The following is a 24,348-nucleotide window of genomic DNA, read 5'->3' as shown; positions in this document are numbered from 1 at the left end:
GAGCAGAGAGGATGTGATTCAACCTGGCAGCACAAACCTTCATAACATTGTTTATATGAACTGCAATACTCCAACTACAAAAAGACTAAACTCTGAATAAGACTTGGCTGCTTCTAATCATGCTATCAAGGTGAACTGAAGAAAACTTTCAGACTTATATTCACTGAAAAAAATTGTTTAAAATTTCTTAACAACATAAAATATTTTTGATAAGATCATCAGCGATTACATTTGCTTGGGTGTTCGACACTCATAGTTCAGCTAATCTGCTTTCTGAGGGCATTACGGGTGTTTGGTCAGATCTGGCTGATGGTGGCTTGGCAACACAGACAAACAACACAACAAATGTAGTGATTTGACTGCAAAAAACTCAATTGCAACACGTACGATTTGCGCAACCACTTCTTGTCGTTCCCTCAAAATGAAAAAAAAAAAGAGATAAACTGGCTTATCGAGATTAACTGAGAAAACACATTTTCAGAATAGGGAAATCGGACATTTCAAGGACACAAGCAGCCGTTACTCTCCGCAGGGTACACCACAAAGCTGCGCAGGCTGCAGTAAGGCATAGCAGTAGTTCAGCTAAATGCTGAAATTAATAACAAAGCAATGAAAAATGCAGATCTCTTGGTGGCGCAGAACTAAAGGTCAGTGAATGTTGTGCTGCATCCATCTTGTCTAAAATACTTAACCTTTTCATGCATGAATTATGACAACCTCAATCAGGATTATATCTTTTAGCATTTTTAGTAATCTTTAGGCATGAAAGGATGAATAAAAATACTTGAGAAAAAATTCTGATTGAGGTTGTCATAATTCATGCATGACAGGGTTTAATAACAATAATTACAATGAAACACGTCATACATCTATAGTAACATTGAACAACCAGTGGGTGGCAGGGTATGGAGTGACACATCAGTGTCCAATGCAGAGGTTTATGTGCAAGTATACCACCAACATGACACAAATACAAGAAAACAGCCTTTGAATAGCTGTCCACTGTAGTGACCACTATGCGTGAAAGGGTTAATTTGATATGCTTGTTCTTGTGGTGTCGTTAGTATTATAGAACCAATACAGGAGAATCCCCATAGCTCATTTAAATCAGAATCTTTAGTTGGATCATTGCAGTTCATGTAAATCATAAGATGCAAAGACATGCAGGCTTTTGCTCAGATGTTTGCGTTTACATATTATTTAGCTGTAGGTACTGGAGTGTGGGAAAGTAAATGTAAGTAGTGAACACAAGATTATGACTCAGTAATCGATTCAAAGCACTTTTGAACAAAAATCAGAAATTTTACACAGATCAAACTGAGTTTTTGGCAACAATATATCAGCTTTCCAAGAACAAACAAAACAAAACAAAAGCATTTTCACAGAATCAGCAACAGTTTTACACGAGCTGTACCAATTTTACCACCACTTTAACATGATTTTATATAGAGACACATTATCGTGTGATGAAAGTCAACTGAGGCACAGAGGTAAGAATATGAACAGAGCTACAGTATATCCTCACAGTCCATTTAGAAATCCTCTGAACATAATAGAAAGCTGTTTAATTAAGATGAATACGTCAACGCTCCCCTATTTCTACCAATCAAGAACACAATGTCCCATAAAATGTGCGACAGGAACACTGATGAATGCACAGCAGAGCAGCAAGAGCAGATTTACAGTGCAAGAAAATCTCAGTACACAGCATGGTGTATGCACATCATCATTAAGCCATAATGTAAGCCAACACAAAGCAAGCAGAGGGACTTACAATCATTTAGATTCATTATTTATCTTGTTAAAGGACATATTAATGATATAACTGCCATTACCAGCACTGTTGCATCATGGGTAAAAAACCAACCAACATTATGCATCAGTATGTGTTTTTAGATCAACAGGATGGAAACAAAAACTGGGTAAAAAGTAAAATCTGATTTATTAAACATTAATGAATGTAAACATTTCGAAATCTTAGACTGGCACGACATGTAATGCTGGTTTGGTGCTTTTGCAGCACTGTGGGTCTCTCAAAGGTTTTTACATTTAAAGAAACACGTTGATATTTTGAGAAAATAGATAAAATGATTTTTACCAATGTCACTTCTTAAAAAGCTCTTGAACAGCAAAAAAATACTTGTGGTTGAATAGGTCCTTATTTTTATTTTAGTTCAGTCATTTAGTTATATTTTTTTGATGAACCAAAACATGTATTAACCTTTAAATATTTTTGTGTTTTTTTTAAATTGGGCAGGTTGTTTTACCCTTTCCTGTATTAGCGTTAAGCTAAGCCAACGGTTTACATCTTCCCCTATTATTAGGCCACCAGAAAGTCAAACTATTCCTCTGAAGACATGATGCTATGGGTAAAGGCAGACAGCTCACTGGTTTACACTTAAGTTATTCTTCTGCAGTGAATCTATGCAGACACTACGATGTAGCGTACACAAGTGGCCCACATGGTTTTCCAGCATTTACACTTGCCCTTGCATTAGTGTGACATATAATTACATTGTTGGGGAGGTGCACATCAGGTTATTGTGCATGGTTTCTGGTTATGATGCACCTATGATGTAGATTTAAGACAGAAAAATAAACAACCTGTGAGATATAGGCATGTCTTGTTTTAAAATTGTTTTTCTCATTGTTTATTCTAACCTCTAATTGGAAACACACCCTCCAAAACAAAGAGTGGTATCTGTTGTAGGATGTCAAAGCACCCCCAAAGTCAAAATTAAAATTTCTTCATTACAGTTTACTCCTACATAAAAAAGGAAGGAAAACCAAGCTTTCTGACTATAAACACCTTATTTCTGCATTTTCATTTGATTTTTCTTCCCTTTTTTTTCCTCCCTAATTTCCATAGCATGTTTAATTCAAAGCAGAATTACTCCTGTGTGCTTTTAATCTGTATTATTCTTAAAGAAAGATTAATAAAAAGTCTGAGCAAATAAAAAGTCTGTGTAAAAAATAGAGTTGTATGGATTAGGACAGCTATATACCAGCGAAAGGGAATCTGTCCAAGAACCTCCACTCTGTCCAGCAAAGTAGAGAGAAATAATAATTAAAAAACAGATACAGTACCAATACTTTCCCCATCACCAATCTCCTCCTAAAAGAGAAGCAGGCACACAAAAAAAGAGGAAACCTTCAGGCTGAATAATGCACCTCTACGTGACGATTTTTCAGCACCTGGTAACACGGTGAGATGAAACCACTTCCTGTCAAGTCATAACCAGACAGGACAAAAAGCTGAACGCAAACATCAAAAGCGAGCAAATAGAGAAGATGGTGTTTCTGTGGGTGAGAACCTTCTGAGCAACATGATGCAATCAGCACTTTAAAACTAGTCCCACGACATTATGCAACAATCCTCCACTCAGGTTCTCTGCTTGAAAAACATTTTCACATTTTCTTGTGGACAAAAAGCTTCTGTTGTGCTAAGATTCTTCTTTTTTATATAAACTTGAACAGATTTGTCTGTTTAATGCAAATATACACAGGATAGACAGTATATACTGCAAGGACAAAAAACAGTTACATTCACTCCCCCCCCCCCCAAAAAATGGGCTGCTCCACTTGATGTAATATAAAGTGTATTACAGAAAAATCTTTAGTAGCATTAAAGACTAAGGCCAAACAAAAATAATAACACGTGACCCTGAGCTGGTGCATGGCCGTTCAGATGGTGTTGAGTTAAAGAAGCTACGGATAGAATTGAAACAAACTAAAGGACCACACACGATACTTAAATAACATATTGTGCATGTAGATTTTCTACCTTGTGTATTTCTGTGTGCAGCATCCTAAATTCACACTTGCGTTTAAACAGGCCAAAGGCAACTGCTGCAGGTTCAGGCAGCTGGATAAGGGACCCCAGGAGTCTATGTTTGTAAGTGTGTGTGAGAGAGACATAATTTGGAGGAGAGCGACTGATGCATTCAACCCATCAAACTATTAAACCACAGTGAACCCCTCTCCTCCCTTTTCCCTCTTGCTGTTGCCCCAGTCCATCCACATGCAGGAGGCCCTGGTGAGTCGTTGACTTCAGGACTTCCCCTGACAGCTCCACCCCCCCATTCTGAGGGAGGCTCTGTGGGGTGAGGCTGTCACGTCCGCAGCTTCAGGATGACTGTCGCCAGGATGAGGAAGAAAGTGTTCCAGCCCAGGGTAACAGCGAAGCCTCGCCACACCATCATCCGAGACAAACCCCAGCCTGATGGGAAGATTTATATCTACAATTACTACATAGATTAAGAAAACAAAAGACAAAACAAGCAAAGAGTGGACACAGAAAAAGACAAGGTCGACGATTTCAGCACCAGATTTATGCAAACTGTGATCAAAAAGTTCTGAGACTGCACCTACAAGAAAGCAGAAACTCTACCCCCTCACTTCAAGGTTGTCTCTATATGCACTTATGTGTATTTCCCTGAGCTCGTGCCAATTTAAGATTTCTTTCTAACCACCCTTTTATTTGTGATTTGTGCAGAGAGCAAGCATCAGCTTCTGTACCCATTTGACTCTTCATGTTGAGGACCATCAATGGGAGCTGGGCTGCAACTCAGAGACGTGTCAGGCATGTCAGATCAATTGTGCAAAAAAGGAGCATGCTTTTACATTTTTTGTTAGATATATTTACAGTGTTGTGCACTGTGACACTGTCCAATGGGTCAGACTGCCAGTGGGAAGCTCTAATGTAACCTGTGTGTGACCTTTGATGAAATTCCCCCAAACTGTGGTATGCATCACCCACCCGGCTTAACAGATTGATCCCTGCAACTTCTTCCGACAAAATAAATACAAGTTGAAGGTTGTTGTTTTGCAAACGCACACCTGCAAGTGGTCAGAGTGGGCACGGAGAGATCAAAGACAGGGCAAGGCTGCTGAAAATCAGGGACAATTTTTGCTTTTTTTTTTTAATAGCCGACAGTCTTTGAAGAATTTTATAGTTTTCCAAGACTTTAGTAAACTAACCCTTTATATCAATAAGAATAAGAAAGGGTTTACAAAAAGTGGACACAACGTGATGTGATTTAGAAATTTGTAACTTGTGTCTCTTTTTTTTCTGTCTATTAAAAAATTATCAATCAAAAAAAAAGAACTAAAGTGACTCACAGATGTAGCTTCAACTCATTTAAAGCTGACCTACTGTTAAATTTTCATGTCTGCTGGACTCTGTTAGAGTTGCTATGCATGTTTTAAAATAGACCTCAGAGCGCCCCTTAGTTTATCCTCGATTTGAAATAAGCTGTTGTAGCTCATTTTGCTTCATGCCAGTTTTCTTATAATGGGCTCCCCTTTGAAGGTGGGGGAAACCAAGTGTTTCGAGCAGACTCAAATTTTATCTCACAGGGATCTCTCATATATAAGCTGACCTCAGTATCTCAAAAAGGTTTTAGTACAAGCTTCGACCCCTGGAAAAAAAATAAAATAAAACAAAGCATAATAGATTGATCTTAAATCTGGGTCTGCATTTATAGACAGGAACATCTTGTATGAGATTAAACAGTCATCAAGTCCAGTTAGCAAATGTGGCAGGATGAAGCTGCATTTTCCATGGTAAAAGAAAAGAAAGGTGGCAGTTCATTTCCTAAATTGAACTCTGACATTGTGGACTTGTCCCTGTGAGATTTTTTCCACCACATCTATACGATAAGGCCTTCAAACAGGAAATGGCTCCTCCGACTTCCTCTGTATCAAATAGCACAAGGGGAGCTTGTGCTGTCATCAAGTCTTATTGTTCAGAGGTCAACAGGAGGAGAAAAGATTGGAAGACAGATGAAACCACTACACCTCCTGAGAGATGAGTTACACTGGACCCAGAGCTGATTAATGATTTAGTCAACTGGCTCCGTTGTTCATAACGTAATCATCTGAGCCGTGCACACGCTGCTAACTCTTACACGCTACCAATATGCCATATGGTGCGCAGCAACAACACATGACGTTAAACTGTTGTTGTGTGTGATGTGTTCTGTGCATGAGCGTTACCTCTGTACATGATACAGCGAAGGGCTTCTGAGGCGTAGGTCTGAGGAAGGACCAGGCTAAGGTAGCGGAGAGGATACGGGATACATTCCACGGGCCAGATGATACCTACATGACAGGACAGAGAGGACAATGTGTCAGATGTGGGTAAGATATCATTTACACCTCCAGCAGGAATGCTTTGTGTCTAGATTCTGATAACAAGCAGGCTGTGAAGCATTAAAATAATCTGCCCTTTCTCTTGTTTTTTTTCCAGTTTTTTTTCACATTCCAAATCAGGTTCAAAGTTCAGTCTGAGCAGCTGAAAAACTAATCTCACTTCACGGTGCATTTAGCAGCTCTTCTGCAGCAATCACTTCATAAGCACACAAATTTTGCTTTGAATTGCAGATGTTCAGAATTCCATCTTTTTCTAAGGAAGTCTGGACTCGGAGTTCAAAGATGGAAATATTGTGATATGGCTGGAAGATCCAGAGCAGAACAGCAACAGGATGAACACTGCAGTGGAGAGATTTTATTCACTGCTGTTTCCGTCCTTTTAGGCCACAGCATCAAAATAAGAAAAAGCCTTTAAAGAATTTCTTATTATTCTGTGTGGTCTGACATCACAGATGTATGCAGAGTAACTATTACATCCTCCAAAAATATCTTCAAAAATATCAGTTTCTTTACTCATGAATCATTAACTGGGACTTAATCAAAGGAATAACAAGCATGTCAAAATTATATCACAAATCTGATATGCCTCACACTGATATAAGAGCATTTTACACTTCATTGTATATTTCAGGCATGTTTTTCTTGTCTGCATGTTTTTTCACTGGATTTTGTTGTTGTTGTTTTACGTGGCCCTTGGGAAGACTAGCAACCAGTTTGTGCAACTGCAGGGCTGCTAACAAGAAGTCTGATATGATATGAAAACACTGGATGACTTAGTGTGCATAAGAAAAACCAAAATTAAAGAAAATCTGCTACAAATGATTAAACATCAGTGAGTTAGGCAGTGGGCTTTAGTCTTTGTAAGCTTATTTGCACATCAGTGTCAGCAAAGGATAAACACATTTCCCATAATGTATATATACAAAATATTACACATCCTCCTACAGCTTCTAAAGTTTTGAGCTTTTAATCCAAATAAAACCACCATTTATTTGCACTACCTACACAAATGCTTACACCCAGTTCACAACATCAAAGATGATTTAATCAGATTCTAATTCCCTGATTCAGTGATGCTCAGACTCACACCTACTGTGCTTTTTAAGGCTTTTTACACTCACAACAGTAAATCTCACTGCTTACCACTAAGGATGAGATTGGGGTAGAAGATACCCAGAGCGGCCTGGTTGGCGCTCTGCTCGTCGTCGATTGCAGATGAGATTACGAGGCCAAATGAGATGCCTGTGACACCCTGCAGGACTATCAGAATTATGACGAGCACCAAGGACCCTTCGTTAGGGTTCTGCAAAGACAGAGAGAGAGAGAAAGAGATGAAGAGCAGGGGTAAGAAAAAGATAAGCTTGATTAAGTTGTGGGCATTTTAAATGCAAAGCTGCAGCAGACCTAACAGTTAAGAAAAATAGAGGGGAAGCTAGAACAAAGCAGTACTTCCAGCATCATAAACATGGGTAAGGGCCTTCCATCGAATTATTACTAAGACAGTGATGGAATTACTAAAAATCATATGGTTGGAAAAGAAAAATCTTCAACGACTAAGTGAGATAATTTTCTGCACAGTGTGAAGAAAACCTCTTTGCTAGGGTGCATAAAGATTGAACTCTGGATCAATGGGAAAAGGGAATAATCTCATATTTACGCTGTTCCGGACTGACTGGTGTATCAGCGTAAAAACAGAGGTGGATAAAGTGATGCACCTATTACGTCTACTTCCTGTGAGCCTCTCGGGGGCTGTGCTATGATCTGGGGTTGCTTCATTTTGTCAGGTCTAATTCAGCAACATTATGTACCCCAAAAATGAGGTGAGCTGACTGTCTGCATCTCATCATCAGTTCTGCTCTGCTTGGAAATAAATGTTGTAACATTGCATAAGGTCATCAAAATGATGCCACAGCTAATGTGCTGTGATTAAAGCTAAAGATGGTCAAGTATTCAATATTGTTTTAGCGAGCACAGTATTTCTTATCACAAGTAGAAAAAGCTGAATAAACACAGAGAAACTGCAGCATTACAACCAGATTTTTAAAACTTAGAAACAATGTAAGCTTTTCTTGTAAAATATATTACAATTGTCTGTCTGCTGGGAGTTTCTAAAACTATTTGAAGATGATAGTAGTTTTTTTTTAAAATGTTTGTGATGGTTTATGTTTGTGTCACAGAATTATTGATGAAGCTAAAGCCATGGAAAACCATGATATGATACATTTTAAAAAAGGAGCTGTGAAAGACGTTTGATGGACATGAAATTACACCAGCGCTTGCTGCATGCTCACTCCCGACATGATGTACAATCATCTTGTGTGGCTGTTAAAGGGGAATTCCACTATTTTATCATATCTGCATGGTCTGTGGGGAAAGAGAAGTCTGAAGATGAATAAATAAATAGAGGTGAGGAGTTAGAAAGAAATGAGATTGCAGGGCTGATCCTAATCTCTGTCTTAATCAGTTGAAAACTCTTTCCTAATGTGTAATAATTACGTTTTTAAGTTATGGTTGTTTTTTCCATCCCTGGACATTCAAGGCCATTTTAAGGAGTTTTAACATTTAGTTTCACCACAGATAACAAGGACAAATAGTTCTTACCCTGACTATACACCAGTGAAATGGTCCTGTGATGTTAATATGGGAAGTTATCATGCATTAAAGAGTGGTGTACAAAATCAGACACTGCAGAGAGGAGTTTAAGTGTCCACCACATGTAACATATCAGAGTGCAATACTAAATCACCTGGGGCAACTTTGAATCAGTGGAATTTTTTTTAAATAACACAGGAAAAGACAAGAAGATGAGATGAAAAGAAAGCGGGGAAAAGATAAAAAAACAAAACAAAAAAAAACGTAGAAGCACTTTGATTTTCTGGACTTATCTTCAGCCAAAAATACCACAAGAAATGGAAAGAAATATCACTGATACTGAACTTTGGTCTGTGATGTAAATGAGATATGAAACTTTTCAAAGTCACATAAAAGCAGTAAAACAGAGACTGGAAGTCTCGCCTCACAAGATTCCAGGTGATAAGCTCCCTCGCTAAACTGTGTGTGTGTGTGTGTCTGTGCCCTCCTTGGAGTGTTAAGACACTTCCCGTCTCCCCTGACAACGTGCAAAAATAAACCTGCACCAAGAGACCACATGACCACTCGGTTGCCACAGCAATCAAGGCCTGTTGTTGTGGTGATCCTGCAGTGATCCTTGGATACGGCCGGAGCGGGAAGTGATTTATGGAGCGGTGGGTTCTGTGGACTTGAGCACCTTAATTAAAACACACACACACACACACACACACACACACACACACACACACACACACACACACACACACACACACACACACACACACACACACACACACTAACATAGAGGAGCGTACGCATAAAAGCAGGTCCCTGCATGAACTAAACGCACACTCACATTTATACTCTGTTCTTTCTTCTCTCTATTGATTTCATATGGATGTCTATCAATAATCAGTAGTGAAGGAAATCCCGATGTTCCCACTGGTTTGGTCATTAAAGCCAAGGATATTAAAGTTAATCGAACTTGGGACATTTAAGTTAATGGTAATAAAAATTAAAAGTAGACTTTAAAAAAAGTACAACAAAAATAAATAAAATACCAAAAATGTCTTTAGCAGCAACAACATAACAACAGCATAAACTAATGAAAAACAGAAAACCATAAAACTCTGGGTTTAACAGTTCAGATACTTTTCTCACTGGATGTCAGAAGGATTCATATTCTTTAAATAAAGAAGAAGCTACTTTCCCTTATATATTCTTCCTGGCCCAATTCCAAAGGGATTTGTATCTCCTTTTAGGATTTTTTTTGCTTGTTAGTCAGTTAGTGTAAACCAATACACAACTGAGCCACTGTTTAAAGTCTTTAAATGTGAAGACAAGTTTTCATGTCCTCATAGTCAAGTCATAAAACAGCAAATAGCCAATGAAAACTGGCAAGATTTGTCACATGTTTCATGACATCAGCGATTCTACATTAAATCTCGAGTCATAATATAGTGAAAAGCAGCACTGTTTGATAAGTCCATGTGTATATAGAGTAGCTGAACTTTGTCTTGCCACATAAGTGATGTTATGAAACTGTTTTGGACCAATAGAAGAAAGTGGAAAGTGGCCTTTATGTGATATATTTCCTCTTGACTGCACTGTACCTAAATTTTTATGAGGGAAAAAAGGTATATGCTTGAAAAAAAATAGAGGTTAATAAAATTATCATAAAATTATGACTTGAATCCACTGCAGGTAAAGTCTGATTTTGATGATGTAGGAAAAATGCAAATGAAGATGGTAAAAGGTCGGCGAGGGATTAACCTTCAGTATGTCAGAGCTGTTCCCTGCATGTTGAACGAAACCATATCAGAGGCCGTTTTAAAAAGCAAAGAAAATCTCCCTCACACAATGAGTTTGCAAAGAGCACAGGAAATACCACGTTTCAACCTAAAGTGTTTAACATTAAGTGACCGTGTTGTGGTCTCAGCAAAGGTTAAACAGGACTGACCCTGTGGTCTGGCTTTGCAAACACTTATTGGCATTACACTGACTGAAAGCAAACACAGAAAATCAATTAAAGAAGCAAACAGTGAGGTGACATCTGTTATACTGTGAGGTAAAAATAACAGTCAGCCTTGTTTATATAACCAAACCGTTCTTAAGGCTTCTATTTTTATCATTCATTTCCCCTGCTGACACTTTCTTCTCTGTGGACTTCATTTTTTACTGCTGCAAAGGTTCATCTGACTACGTCTGTATTTTGAGTTTCTGTGTTATTTTTCGGTTTTATTACTTCTACCTTGAAGACGAGCAGCATCATAAGAAGCAGCAGGATGATCTGAACGCTGATGACGAACAGCTGAGAGAAGAGGTGAGCCAGCATCGTCTCCAGAGAGCTCACACCTGATAGAAACACAGAGAGACAAAATTCAATAAACTCACTAAAAGATCTTTACACATTTTACATTCACATCAATTATTTAATCAATTACGTAATGTTGCAGTCAATTTATGGGTTCCCAGTATCTATCAAATCATAATCATAACAGAGGATAAACATAAACTGCTTCATAAACATAAACTTTTTAACTGCTCAGCTATATTATACTTTTTTTTATTACAAACTAAGTCACATGTGATACCTGCAACTATAACACATTTTTGATATAATTACAAATACTCAATAAGAGATTACTATTAACTCATAATCCAGTTCAATGCTAAAAACAGCAGTTTATAAGAAGATCAAAACAAAAGGTTCTCAGTGTGTCTGCTTGCTCAAGGACATCTGCTGAACCCTACTGTGATCTTCTTACTCCCTCTAGTGGTCAAGTCATGAATTACACTTGAAACAATCCATTGATTGGATTCTTATCACCACTATATGGTTAATACTGAACACAGACTCAGTTTATTTGATGGTTTTTCCCATTTATGTGATTCACACCAGTTCTGCAAACAATCCAAAATTGGACTTTTAGATCAGACTGTCAAATCTTGACAAGAGAAATTAAAAACATGCTTCTTATAGGTACAGCTAACATTCAGATTTAGTTGAAGCTGTTTGGCAATAAGCCACAGTTATATATATATATATATATATATTTTTATCAGGGTGAATAATTTCTTTTCCTTTTCCCACTTGAGTGTAGGAGTGTTTTAAAACTAGAAACCATACAGAAAGATTTGTCATTCTTCATCGTGGAAATGCACTTGCACACTCAAAACCTGCATAGCATTAATATGTACAGGTGCAACATGTGTACCACTACAGTGGTTTCTGTATTCGCGTGTGAGTGTGGGAGCAATGTTAGCTTTGACGGCTCACCTGCGACCCAGCATCTATCCAAAAGCCCCTCTTTCCTCTCCAGGACAAAGGAGAGTGCTGTCAGACCCACGGCCAGGTAGAAGGTGATACTGGAGGGATCAACGGAAGAAGAGAAGGTAGAAGTGAAATGATAAGGTGGTATGTTGTTATTATGAGCTGATGCCAAAAATTTCACAAAAGTAACCAAAAGGAAATAAACACAGATGGTAAAAGGCCTGTATTTGTATTTACTAGTCCCTTCACGCACACATTCACACACTGGTGATGGCAAGCTACATTGTAGCCACAGCCACCCTGGGGCGCACTGACAGAGGCGAGGCTGCCGGACACTGGCGCCACCGGGCCCTCTGACCACCACCAGTAGGGAACGAGTGAAGTGTCTTGCCCAAGGACACAACGGCCGAGACTGTCCAAGCCGGGGCTCAAATCGGCAACCTTCCGATTACAAGGCGAACTCCCAACTCTTGAGCCACAATCACCCCGACACAGGTATAGTAAGGTGTCTACTACCCTATACTTTAACCAGCACACAGTGTACTGACCTGAGCACAGCTCCAGGGGTCACAAATGTAGTAAAGTCTGTGTTTTGGCTGCCGTAGATTGGCTCCTCAAACTAGCAGAAGAAATCAAGAGTGTTTATTTTACTTTATTATGCAGCATGTATAAATTCATATACATTTAAGTATTTACAGTATTTAATTACATTCAGTTGCTTTTTTCCATAAACTCTCTTACCTTTATTGGTAAGGCAACCATATATGCCATGCCACCCAGCTTATAATCCACAAATGCCTGCAGACAGAGGGCAAAACATAAGTGATGCATCTGTTTTTTTAAGAAAAAATCAGGGCTACTCTTTATCATCTTTAAGTATTTTCATTAAATATTCAAATCAGTTTAATGTTGTTTACATAATTCTAGTTCACAACGGCTCTCGTCCACAGACCGCTTAAAAAAGATGGGAGGTGTTTGAAAAGTTGGGTTATTTTCCAATGGCCAGCAGTAAACGCTGTCCTGATAACTTTATGGGCTCAATCAACAACCAGGCTTCTTAAGCTGTGGCTAAAAGCTCAGTGATGGCTCTTGTTCACTGAAACATGGATATTTTATGTATACAGCATAGACTTCACATCATATTTGTACCTGGAAGGCCTGGTGTAGTTTCTTCTGCACCATGAGGGCAATTTGCCGATCTAAGAATGAAAAAAAGGGAAAACATGAGCATCTTCGTCTTGTCAGAGTGATTTTTTAATGTTCACCATTCAAAATTTAAAGGGAGCATGTAAATCACACATCAGATCTTGATGAATGAAATATTCAGGTTGAAAATCTTTGCTGACATAGAGTAGAAACCAAACTCTACACATCCGACTGCTCCCCTACCCATCTCTCAAACACCATCATAAAGTTCGCGGATGACACCACAGTGGTTGGACTCATCTCAAGGGGGGATGAGTCGGACTACAGAGATGAGGTCAACAGACTGACTGAGTGGTGTTCAGTTAACAACCTCCAACTGAACACCACGAAAACTAAAGAACTTATCTTGGACTTCAGGAAGGGCAGAGCAGACCCGGCCCCACTTTACATTCACGGGAGCTGTGTGGAGAGGGTACACTCCATGAGGTTTCTGGGCGTGCAGATATCTGATGACCTCTCCTGGACTGCAAATACTACAGCGGTGGTTAAAAAGGCCCAGCAGCGTCTCCACTTTCTGAGAGTGCTCAGGAGGAACAACCTGGAGGAGAGGCTGCTGGTGACATTTTACAGAGCCACCATAGAGAGCATCCTAACGTACGGCATAACAACATGGTATGCAGGGTGCTCAGCTGCAGACAGGAAAGTACTGCAGAGGGTCATCAACACAGCCCAGAAGATCACTGGCTGCTCTCTGCCCAGCCTGGAGGTCACTGCAAACTCTCGGTACCTCAGCAGAGCTGGCAATATCATCAAGGACCACTCTCACCCCAGCAACCAACTGTTTGAACTATTACCGTCAGGCCGACGGTACAGGTCACATAAAACCAGGACAAACAGATTCAGGGACAGCTTCTTTCCCAGAGCTATCACCGTAGTAAATAAGCACAAAAACAATTGAACCTATTCCATACCGTCACTGTCATTATATTATGCTGCTATTCATACTGTCATTATATTAATGCTGCTATCCTGTATATATTGTACATACTATTGTTTGAGTACTTACGATTGTTTTTTTTGTACTTTTTATATTTTACATTTATATTTATTATTGAAACTTGCACCAAGGGAGTGGCACTCCAATTTCGTTGTACTCTGTACAATGACAATAAAGGCTATTCTATTCTATTCTATTCTATTCTAAACTTATTGACCTTTTAAGGGCTGGATTTAAAATTATACCAGAAATCAGAAATTGAAATCACAGATTGAGGCCAGCTTGTGTTATCTGTCTTAGAAGTATACATGGCCCCCACATGACATCTGGGCATACTCCTGATTAGAAGGTCTACGGTGTCCTATGACGATCTCCTCTCTGACCTGGAGTATCAGTGAGCTCCTGGACAGTCTATGGCTGCACTGGAATGCACCAATATGTGAGGTCGCATTTAGGAATTACTTGTACACTTTGGCCACATGTGTCACGGTTTGTGGAGACAGACCGTGCGGAGATGTGTGTGGTGGACCCAGGTGCGAACACAAGTGAGGATAAGGGAGTGAACTTAAACAAAAACGAGCCTTTTATTGTGGCTGATGATCACGAAAGAAACAAACGAGAATGAGGGCAGCAGAAGAGCATTAACTAAACAGAAACCTAAACTGGGAACAAACTATGAAAGCTAACTATGGCTGTGACTCTGGCTATGGCGAGAAAAACAGACGACCTGATGACAAACAAAGGAAGAGTGAGGACTTAAATACACACATGAGGTGATCAGGGGAAGTGGAGACACATGAGAACACAGCTGACTAGAATGAAACATAATGACAATACAGGGGAGAGTAACACTAACTACAATGAACAAAGAACACCAGACTCTTCCAAAACAAAACAGGAAACATGTGAAGAAGACATGACAATACAAACTTGATAACATAAGACATGCAGTCAAAACAGCCTCACAGACAAAGGGTGAGGGAAACGTAAATGAGCTTAGGTAATCTAATGAACTTGAAAATAAACCATAAACATCAAACATTACCTAAAACTTAAAACGCTGGGTCAAAGACCCAGGATCATGACAATATGAGGCTCAGCATTGTCCTCCACCAGGATGAACCTACTGCACCAGTTTATGGTCTGACAGTAAACTACCTAACAGCAGACATGGTACTAATATCTAATACAAAGAGGTCTACTTGTGCAGGCCGAATGATCTGCAGGTACCATTTCATACTACCACCAGTGACAAGCAGTAGTTTGATGTAATGCCGGAATTTGATGTATGTGAGAATCCTATATGTACAATATACATTAGTATAACATAAATAAAGCACACAGTATGTTTCATTCAACAACAATTATCCAAAAATGGTTTGTATCTTACTTGTCTGGTCCAGCCAGACGTGTATTGATCCTCCATCGATTATCTCCTGAGAGACCTGCCGCTGGAGCATCCTGTGCAATAAGGAACCAGAATTATGATCAGAAAAAAGTAGAACCTCAGTCTATCTAACAAAACACTAGAATGTAAATATCGCAATGACAAGCTGAAAAGTGAGTGATAATCTGCTGAATCTGCAGGTTTTCTAAATTTGTCTGGCAGGACAAGTTTAAATGATAGACAGCATACGAGAGAGACAGATAGAGACAGATAAAGCACTACTGAACTATGTGATAGTGAAATCTAATCTCAGTGACCCAGGTTGAAGAATTTGGCCATTAGGACACTACAAACCCGGTGAACCTGAGGAAGGTGCATAGGAACATAAATATTCATTTTTTTCCTAAGGAATCTGGTTATTGATATGGAACCTTATGAAAGGAGTGTATGACCTTATAAACTAAGCAGCCAAGTGAATTAATAAACAGAGTCATGCATGCATGTGACTGCAGGCTGGTAGCACTATTTAAAACTCAGAAGGTCAGCAGGCTAATTATTATTTCTCTGACACAATTAAAGCAATGCCTCAAGTCTAGCTGAGCCACTGAGAGCATTGAACCACGTGTAATTTACTATTACTAAATTGTAACTTTGTTCTTGAATACCAGTGAACTGAATAATGCGTGTCAGATATGTGTAGCCTGGAATTCCTTAAAGTATTTATTTCAGATGGTCTCACTTGGACAAACTTACTGTCTGCGTAAGTGCATAGATTAAAATTTTGATTAAGGGTGTTGCACTTTAACATAGTTCCATTACAAAGTATGAAACTGGTGTGCTGCACAGAGAGTTTGTAGCTACAGGAAATTTTCTGCCTTGTCCCTAGTTAGGCTTTTACAAAAATCTACTGGTAGTTGTTGTATTTAATCCTTTCAGGAGATGATGATGCCAATACATGGCTGAACATCTAAAAGCTTCAAATTGAGGGTATTTTATCATTTTAGATTTTTTATTATGTTATATGTTAGATATATGTATATGTAGTAATATATATGTTTTATTTTTACAACAGTGATCCCCAAAGCGGGCTATGAAGATACTGCACGGGTGCTAAGAAGAGATTTTGTTAAGAAAAAATTTTGTATTAAGGTTTAAATCCCAATAAAATGAAAATGACAGAATACAATTTATTTTATATTTTAAAAAAGCAAAGCAAACTATTAAAAAAAAGCATGGAAAGTATGCGTTCATTTTTTTGTTAAGACTTACTGACATGCATTTTTCTGACATAATGTTAACGTTCATGACAGCACAATCACAAAATGACTGAATAAGAATGGCTTGTTTGGAAAGGTTGCCAAGAGAGCCTCTTCCCTCTAAATGAACGTAAGAGCAGAGCTTAGGTTTGTAAAGTTGGATCTGAACAAACCAGGAGGTTGTGGAAGAATGTGAGTGCATGTGAGTCCATCTGTGCCACAAAGCTTGGTTGAAATGAAACACAACAATGATCCCGAGAACACCAGCAGGTGTTCCAGTGGTCCAGTCAAAGTCCAGATCAGACCTCAGCCTGTGCTGTTGAGGGTTCATAAAAGAGCTGTGCATAAATGACTGTGTGCGAACCTCGATGAGCTGAAGTGATAACTGGGCCAAAATCCCTTCACAACAACGTCAAAGACTGATAAAGTCTGATAAAGGTTATTGTGATTGTTGTAAAAATCTATTTATCAGTCTTTGTAATGTATCACAAGTTGTTCATCTGAGGTTATATCTAAATTATCGTAGATCCTGATAAAGGCCTGGTGAATTTTTTTTTATTATTTCCTGGCACGGTGATTAGCACTGTTGCCTCACAGCAAGAAGGTCCTGAGTTCAACTCCACCATCTGGCTGCGGCCTTTCAGTGCGGACTTTACGTGTTTGCGTGGGTTCTCCGACTTCCTCCCACAGTCCAAAGACATGCAATTATTTGGGTTAGGGTAATTAATGATTCAAAATTGCCCATAGGTGTGAATGTGAGTGTGATTCTCTGTTAGTCCTGTGATAAACAGGCCACCTGTACCCTGCCTCTCGCCCCATGTCATGTCCAGCTCCTCACAACTGAAAGAGGATGTACTTTCAATTTCAAATGACTGTATCTTAGATTTTTCATCTATATATGTGCCACCATATTAAGGCAGTGGAAAGGTAGGAGTTAAAATATAGCCACCAACTGCCATAAACAAAAGCTGTTTTTGAAGGATAAACCTCAGTAGGGAATTTATCACAGCTTTGAAATGAATCCAGAAAAAAGATGAAAAAAACGTCATAATGGTGGGTCAGATTGTGATAGGTGTGAATATCTTCATTCTCATAAGATATTAAAACGTGCATACCAAAAATACATTTGCATGAACTCCTTATCCATCCTGCCTTATCCATATGATTCCTAACAGGAAACAAAAATCTGCTTCATGCTTATGTGATAACATTAAGATCTGCTTGAGAATCAGCCAGAGTACCACTCTGCCAGAAGACATGGGAGAAGAAGCTTTTTGTTTTTCTTAGGCAGGTCTGTCACATAAGAAGCACATGATTCGGTAAGAATAAGCATCTTATTGGTCGGTGCTAAGATTTTGGATTTGATTTGATTTTATTGATTAGCATTCAAATTCAAATCTCAGTGAAAACAGTGAGAAAAAAAAAACAAAAAACAGTGAAAACAGAACAAAAATCTACCATAAAGAAAGAAAGCATGAGACAAGGCTAATCAAAAGGTATTGGCTGAAGCATTTGCTTATTATGCCAACCCTTTTCACAAAATATCTTTTTGTATGCAGCTCCTGTACACAGGGCTTGAAGAAAATAATAAAACAAAGCAAAAACCAAACAAAACAAACAAACAAACAAACAAAACAAAGAAAAAAAAAACTTTCCACCTTAGATAAGTAACTACATCAAAGTAAAGAATCAAGAGGTTGTTGTTTTTTTTCTCCTTTTTGTTCTTTTCATTCTTGATTTATATATTTTTCTAATACTCTATTTTTAAACATGTTTTTAAACAAGGAAAATGAACTACACCTTTTTAAATCACTGTCATAACTATTCCACAGGTTAACTCCTCTAACAGAAACACATCTCTGCTTTATATTTGTCCTCATCTTGTTTTTCTTAAAGAAATCTGTTCCCCTTAAGTCATATTGACTCTCTCTGACTTTGAACAGCTTCTGAGTACTGGGGCAAAGCAAGTTATTTTGTGCTTTATACATTATCTGTGCCATTTTATATTCAACTAAATCATAAAATTTCAGGGTATTCAGATTAATAAACAAAATGTTAGTTGGTTCTATATAGTTTGATTGGTTTATAATTCTTATAGCTCTTTTTTGTAACTTGAAAATATGAAGAGTGTTCGTTTTATATGCATTACCCCATATCTCCAGACAGTAAGTCATATATGGAAGCAACAGAGTACAATAAAGTGTGTATAATGATTTTTTGTTCAGGACATGCTTTGTTTTATAGAGAATAGCAATTGTTTTTGACATTTTTGTTTTCACGTGGTTTATATGAGACTTCCAACTCAGCTTATCATCAATTATCACTCCAAGAAATTTATTTTCGTACACTCTTTCAATTTCAATTCCATTAACCCTTATTTTAGATACATTTTTCACTTGTCTAGTGCCAAAAATAATCAATTTTGTTTTCTTTATATTTAATGATAACTTATTTACATCAAACCAGTTTTTTAATATATTTAACTCCTTTTCCGCTGTAGTCAGAAGCTGTTCTAAGTTTTTACCTGAGCAGTACAGAGTCGTATCATCAGCAAACAATACACATTTTAACAGTTTGGAAACACTACATATGTCATTTATATATAATATAAATAATTTAGGGCCCAGCACAGAGCCCTGAGGAACACCACAAGTTACCTTCAACTGCTTAGATTTTACATTATTGAATTCGACATATTGATATCTTTCATCCAGGTAACTTTTCATCCACTTGTATGCTATCCCTCTTATGCCATATCTCTCTAGTTTATTTATTAATATAGAATGATCAATTGTATCAAACGCCTTTTTTAAGTCTATAAAAACACCAACAGTATATTCCTTATTATCTATTGCATTAGATATCCCTTCAACAAGTTCCATCACTGCCATTGAAGTGGACCTTTTCACTCTAAAGCCATATTGGTTATCACTTAGGAGATTATGCTTCTCAATATATTTATCAAGTCTATTAACAAATAACTTTTCTAAAATTTTTGAGAACTGTGGTAGTAGTGATATTGGCCTATAATTGGTAAACTGACATCTCTCTCCGTTTTTATGGATTGGAATAACTTTTGCTATTTTCATTTGTGAGGGAAACACACCAGTTTGAAAGGACAGATTACAAATGTATGCGAAAGGTTGCACTATATATTCTATAATACTTTTAACTAATATCATGTCAATACCAAAACAGTCAGTGGACTTTTTATTTTTAAATGTCTTCACAATGTTAATTATTTCTCTATGAGTTACAGCACCAATAAACATGGAGGACACATTCTGAGTAATATGTTTATTTAGGTCGTTATTATTTCTTGACTCTGGAATTTCTTTTGCTAAATTAAAGCCAACATTTACAAAGAAATCATTAAATTCATTTGCAATGTCTTTAGTTTTATCAAGCACAATATCTTTATCTTTTTTAAAATAATCTGGATAATTCTTATTTTTTGAGCCCTTTTTGATTAGACTGTTTAATATCCTCCATGTTTCTTGTGTGTTACTTCTACTTTGCTCCAATAATTTGTGGTAATATTCTTTCTTACTTGTTCTTATAATATTTACTAATCTATTTTTATATAACTTGTACTTTATTTCAGCATCTTTTGTCCTCTGTTTTATGAATCTCTTATATAGATTATTTTTATTTTTACATGCATCTTCTATCCCCTTTGTGATCCATGGCTTATTTGATCTGTGATGCTTTCTAGTGATTTTCATTAAAGGACAATGTTTTTCATATAGTGAAATTACAGTTGATAAGAATGCATCATATGCACTATTTGAATCTTCATTTGCAAAAACCTCATTCCAATTGTGTTCCTTTAAGTCCACCTGGAGGGCAGCAATGGCTCTTGTTGTTCTATGTCGTATCATATCAAATATTTGATTCTTTTGTTTAGTTTTAATCCCAAAATAATTTTGAAAAATTGCAAAAACAGGAAGATGATCGCTTATATCAGTTATAAGAAGTCCACCTACTATTTCATGGTCAATTTTATTTGTGAATATATTATCTATCAATGTAGCTGTATCAATTGTTATTCTACTTGGTTTTATAATTACAGGGAAAAGGGAGTTACTATACATTGTATTTATGAAATCTGTTGTTTTCTGATGTCCATTTGGGTTTAGCAAATCTATATTAAAATCACCACAAATTATTTGCACTTTTTTATCATTTAGGTTGCTAAACATAGCAGCAAGTTTTTCATTGAATATCTCAAGGCATGATCCTGGTGTCCTATAGATGCAACTTATAATTATATTGTTAGCTTTTTCAACATGAATTTCAATAGTGACACATTCCAATATGTTATCTATGGTGCTTGACATGCATTCAATCAGACTACATTTCAAAACTTTATCTACATATAAAGCAACACCACCTCCTTTTTTATTCACCCTGTTCATTGTAAATAATTCGTATCCTTCCAGTCCCATTTCACTAACTTTCTCATTATCGAGCCATGTTTCTGATATTGCAATTATATTAAACTTTTTTAACTTACTTAAACATTCTGTAATTTTAGAAAAATTTTTATACAGGCTTCTACTATTGAAATGTATGACCGACAATGCATTTGCCATTTTAATATTCACATTGAATTGGTCATCTGTATAGTACTCACAAGTATTATTGGTGTTATTGTAGAAGTGGGTATCTGGGTCAATGCTACTTTCAGGGTCATTCATGTTGTGCTCTGCATAGTTAAACGTTTTGAAGTTCGTTTTCTCAGCGTGTGTGGCAAAATAACCACCTTGACAGTCCTTTTCATAATCAAAGTCTTCCTCTTCAATATCTCCGAATGGAAACCTATAATCTGTGTCCAAACTTGTCATTTATGTGTTTTTGTTGTTGTTGTTTCCATTGTTTTTGAGCCATAAGGCCAGAAATACTTTCCATACCCATTGTTCATTATCCAATCGTCACTTTTCCAATAGATTCCATAGCAGATTCCTGATTATTTATATTGCTCTAAGTCTTTGAGTTCTCTTATCATCACAACTTTCGCTTCTTCGGGATTGCCATTTAGTCTTATCATTACTTTGCAGTTCCTCGTCCATGTCGCTTGTATCTTATTTTGTTTTCTCAGGATGCGTGCCTGTCTTGCAATTTCAGCAGTCTTTTTCATTAAATGTTCATTTAAATACACACCAGTCCCTTTTAGCTTCTTACCCTGTTTCAGTAACTCAATCTTTGTTTTGCGACTCACAAACCGAAGAATGATTGCTGGCTTTGTTTTACTGTCTTTTCTGGGGAGCGTGTGGCATGCTGCAATATGATGGCTCTGAATACTTACATTCTTCGTTTGAAGGAATTTTATCACTTGCTGTTCAAGCGTTTGCTGCTCCTCTACCGGGGCATCTTCACCGTCTTTACCTCCGCCAGCTGTTACTCTGGCGTAGGTTCGGTGTTGCGTCTCCAGACCACTTATGATTAAATCATCCATTCTTGTGTATTGTTCAAGGTCCTCGATTCGCCGTTCCAAGTCGTCTATTTTCTTGTCCTTGTCCTTTATGAGGTTTTTTAGTTGTTTTATTTCATCCATTAGGTCATGTAGCATACCTTGTTGTTTAGCCACTTTGCTCAGTTCATCAGACATGAAATTAAGCGATTTCCTAATCTCCTCCAACTCCTCTTCAACTCCTGGGTTTGCTTTTTTAGGTGGCATTTTGAAAATGATGAGATTGGTATTTCCTTGTGATGGCCCGTTGAAGTCACTGTTGATTTATTTGTTGGTGCCTTGCTAGAGGAGCCTGGGCCTGGTGGCTGCTGGAAGATCCTGGGCCTGGTGGCTGCTGCAGGATCCTGGGCCTGGTGGCTGCTGGAGGATCCTGGGCCTGGTGGCTGCTGGAAGAGCCTGGGCCTGTGGCTGCTGGAGGATCCTGGGCCTGGTGGCTGCTGGAAGAGCCTGGGCAAGATGCAACCTGCTCAGGTGTGTTACGGACAGGAAGGACCAGACTGTCCACCCTGCAGTCTCACGCTGTGACTGACGACTGAACAACAACCCTGCTGCAATGACTCACCTTCACATGATTTTGAGGTGTGAGTTGGTGTGGTGTGGCCTCTGTGAGCTTTTATGTGTATCAAAACAACAGAGAGTGCATGTGGAAAAAAATTTACTTTCAGATTAATTCACCATCAGAAGAACATATTAAACATTTTAATAAAAACAGTTTTAAAGCCACTTAGAAAAGCAAGATATTAAGCTGATTTATGTGGTCCTTTTAAGTAGAAGCAGATAAGTAAATGATATATTATTTGCTGTAATGCTCATTAAAACAAATATAAAAACATTTATTGGGATATTTTTGGGAAGCTGTGTACTGGGACTGAAAACATTTTAATTCAGTATTTCAGATCCATAAGAATCTGGTACTTTCCTCCGGATGATTGCACAAATACCTTTATGCATAATACATCAGGGCTGATGTGTTTGATCACGTCAGTCATGCTGTTTGTTTTCACTGGCAACAAGAAAGCTGCACTGATTTACCTGAGGTCATAATTTCTCTTAATGCAAACCACACGCTGGATTTTCTGGATTTTATGCACTATCACCAGGGGAAATATTAGTTGGATATATTGTGAAGATTTTTATAATTATAATGGAGGCTGGTGCAAATCTTCCAGTCAAAGTTTCCAAAGAGTCTACAACCATCCTCCAATCCGAATTTCTAAGTAAGTAAATCACCAACTTGTGAAATTATTGTTAAGGTATATAATAGGTGCATGGTGTTCCCTGAGGTGTGGACTGTTCGTGTCGGTGTTTAGCGTGTTTGTGATATGCAGCTGGAATGCTGCCATGCATTACAAAGACTCGTCTTCAAAATCTGTCTGCTTTGCCTGACTACTGAGAATCCCCACTGACAAACACAAACGTCTGTACACAGCCTGTTCTGCCCACGTGTAGGTGCATGACATCAGCATGTGCTGCTTGAAAGGGAACTATCAAAAGTAGGGCAATGAGGAAGAAAAAGGCAGCAAGTTGTTTGTTTGCAAAGGTACATGAAAACAAGCAACATCCTCAAGCTGACACTTGTCATAAACAGGTCAAATATAACATGTACATGAAATGTTGGCTAATCTAACCAAGAAAAATGTCAAACATTTAGGTCACACAATGCAGTTTTATTCAACTCATCTGCTCTGACGCCTCCAATGCCAGTGCGGCTATTTATCCCACGTCTTTGTATTTCAAAGGTATGTCAATCATTTTTTTCTAAAGTAACATGAGGGCAATGAACATTGAGTGCAGACATGTTTTGCAGTCATAACATCAGTTACAGATGCTGATCCAGCACATCAGCTCGGCCCATGACGCTCTGTCCCTTACCGTTTAGTCAGGTAGCTGGTGAAGTTCTTGCCAAAGCCGATTACACTCCAGTACTCTCCATTATAGATTCCCTCAAAAGCTTCTTTGTGGGACAAGTTCACCTGCAGATAAAAAAAAAAGAAGCAGGTTCAATTCATTCTATGTCCTAAGTTTCATTTTCAAATGCAGATGGACCATATGCTACACCATGTTTCCTCAACCAGTCTGAACTTCACCATC

The 24,348-nt window shown here is 38.0% G+C and overlaps 1 protein-coding gene across 3 annotated transcripts in view; it reads right to left on the bottom strand.

Annotated features, from left to right (window-relative positions):
- Nucleotides 1-1,098: 1,098 nt before the first annotated feature.
- Nucleotides 1,099-24,348, bottom strand: part of abch1 (ATP-binding cassette, sub-family H, member 1) — a gene marked incomplete at its 5' end in the record, with an annotated part of 43,363 nt that continues 20,113 nt past the window's right edge. For all 3 annotated transcript variants that reach the window (XM_080868754.1, XM_080868756.1, XM_080868755.1), the window contains 10 exons: nucleotides 1,099-4,219; nucleotides 5,998-6,102; nucleotides 7,297-7,456; nucleotides 10,976-11,079; nucleotides 12,005-12,093; nucleotides 12,547-12,617; nucleotides 12,740-12,796; nucleotides 13,148-13,197; nucleotides 15,532-15,602; nucleotides 24,130-24,230. In XM_080868754.1, coding sequence (XP_080724880.1) covers nucleotides 4,113-4,219; nucleotides 5,998-6,102; nucleotides 7,297-7,456; nucleotides 10,976-11,079; nucleotides 12,005-12,093; nucleotides 12,547-12,617; nucleotides 12,740-12,796; nucleotides 13,148-13,197; nucleotides 15,532-15,602; nucleotides 24,130-24,230 — 915 coding nt within the window. In that variant the 3' untranslated portion in view covers nucleotides 1,099-4,112. The remainder of the gene's footprint in view (nucleotides 4,220-5,997; nucleotides 6,103-7,296; nucleotides 7,457-10,975; nucleotides 11,080-12,004; nucleotides 12,094-12,546; nucleotides 12,618-12,739; nucleotides 12,797-13,147; nucleotides 13,198-15,531; nucleotides 15,603-24,129; nucleotides 24,231-24,348) is intronic.

This window comes from Rhamphochromis sp. 'chilingali' (genome assembly GCF_963969265.1).
Source record: "Rhamphochromis sp. 'chilingali' genome assembly, chromosome: 20".
Classification (NCBI taxonomy): Eukaryota; Metazoa; Chordata; class Actinopteri; order Cichliformes; family Cichlidae; genus Rhamphochromis; species Rhamphochromis sp. 'chilingali'.
Note: the sequence above shows the minus strand (reverse complement) of the source record. Positions and strands in the feature narration are given on the sequence as shown.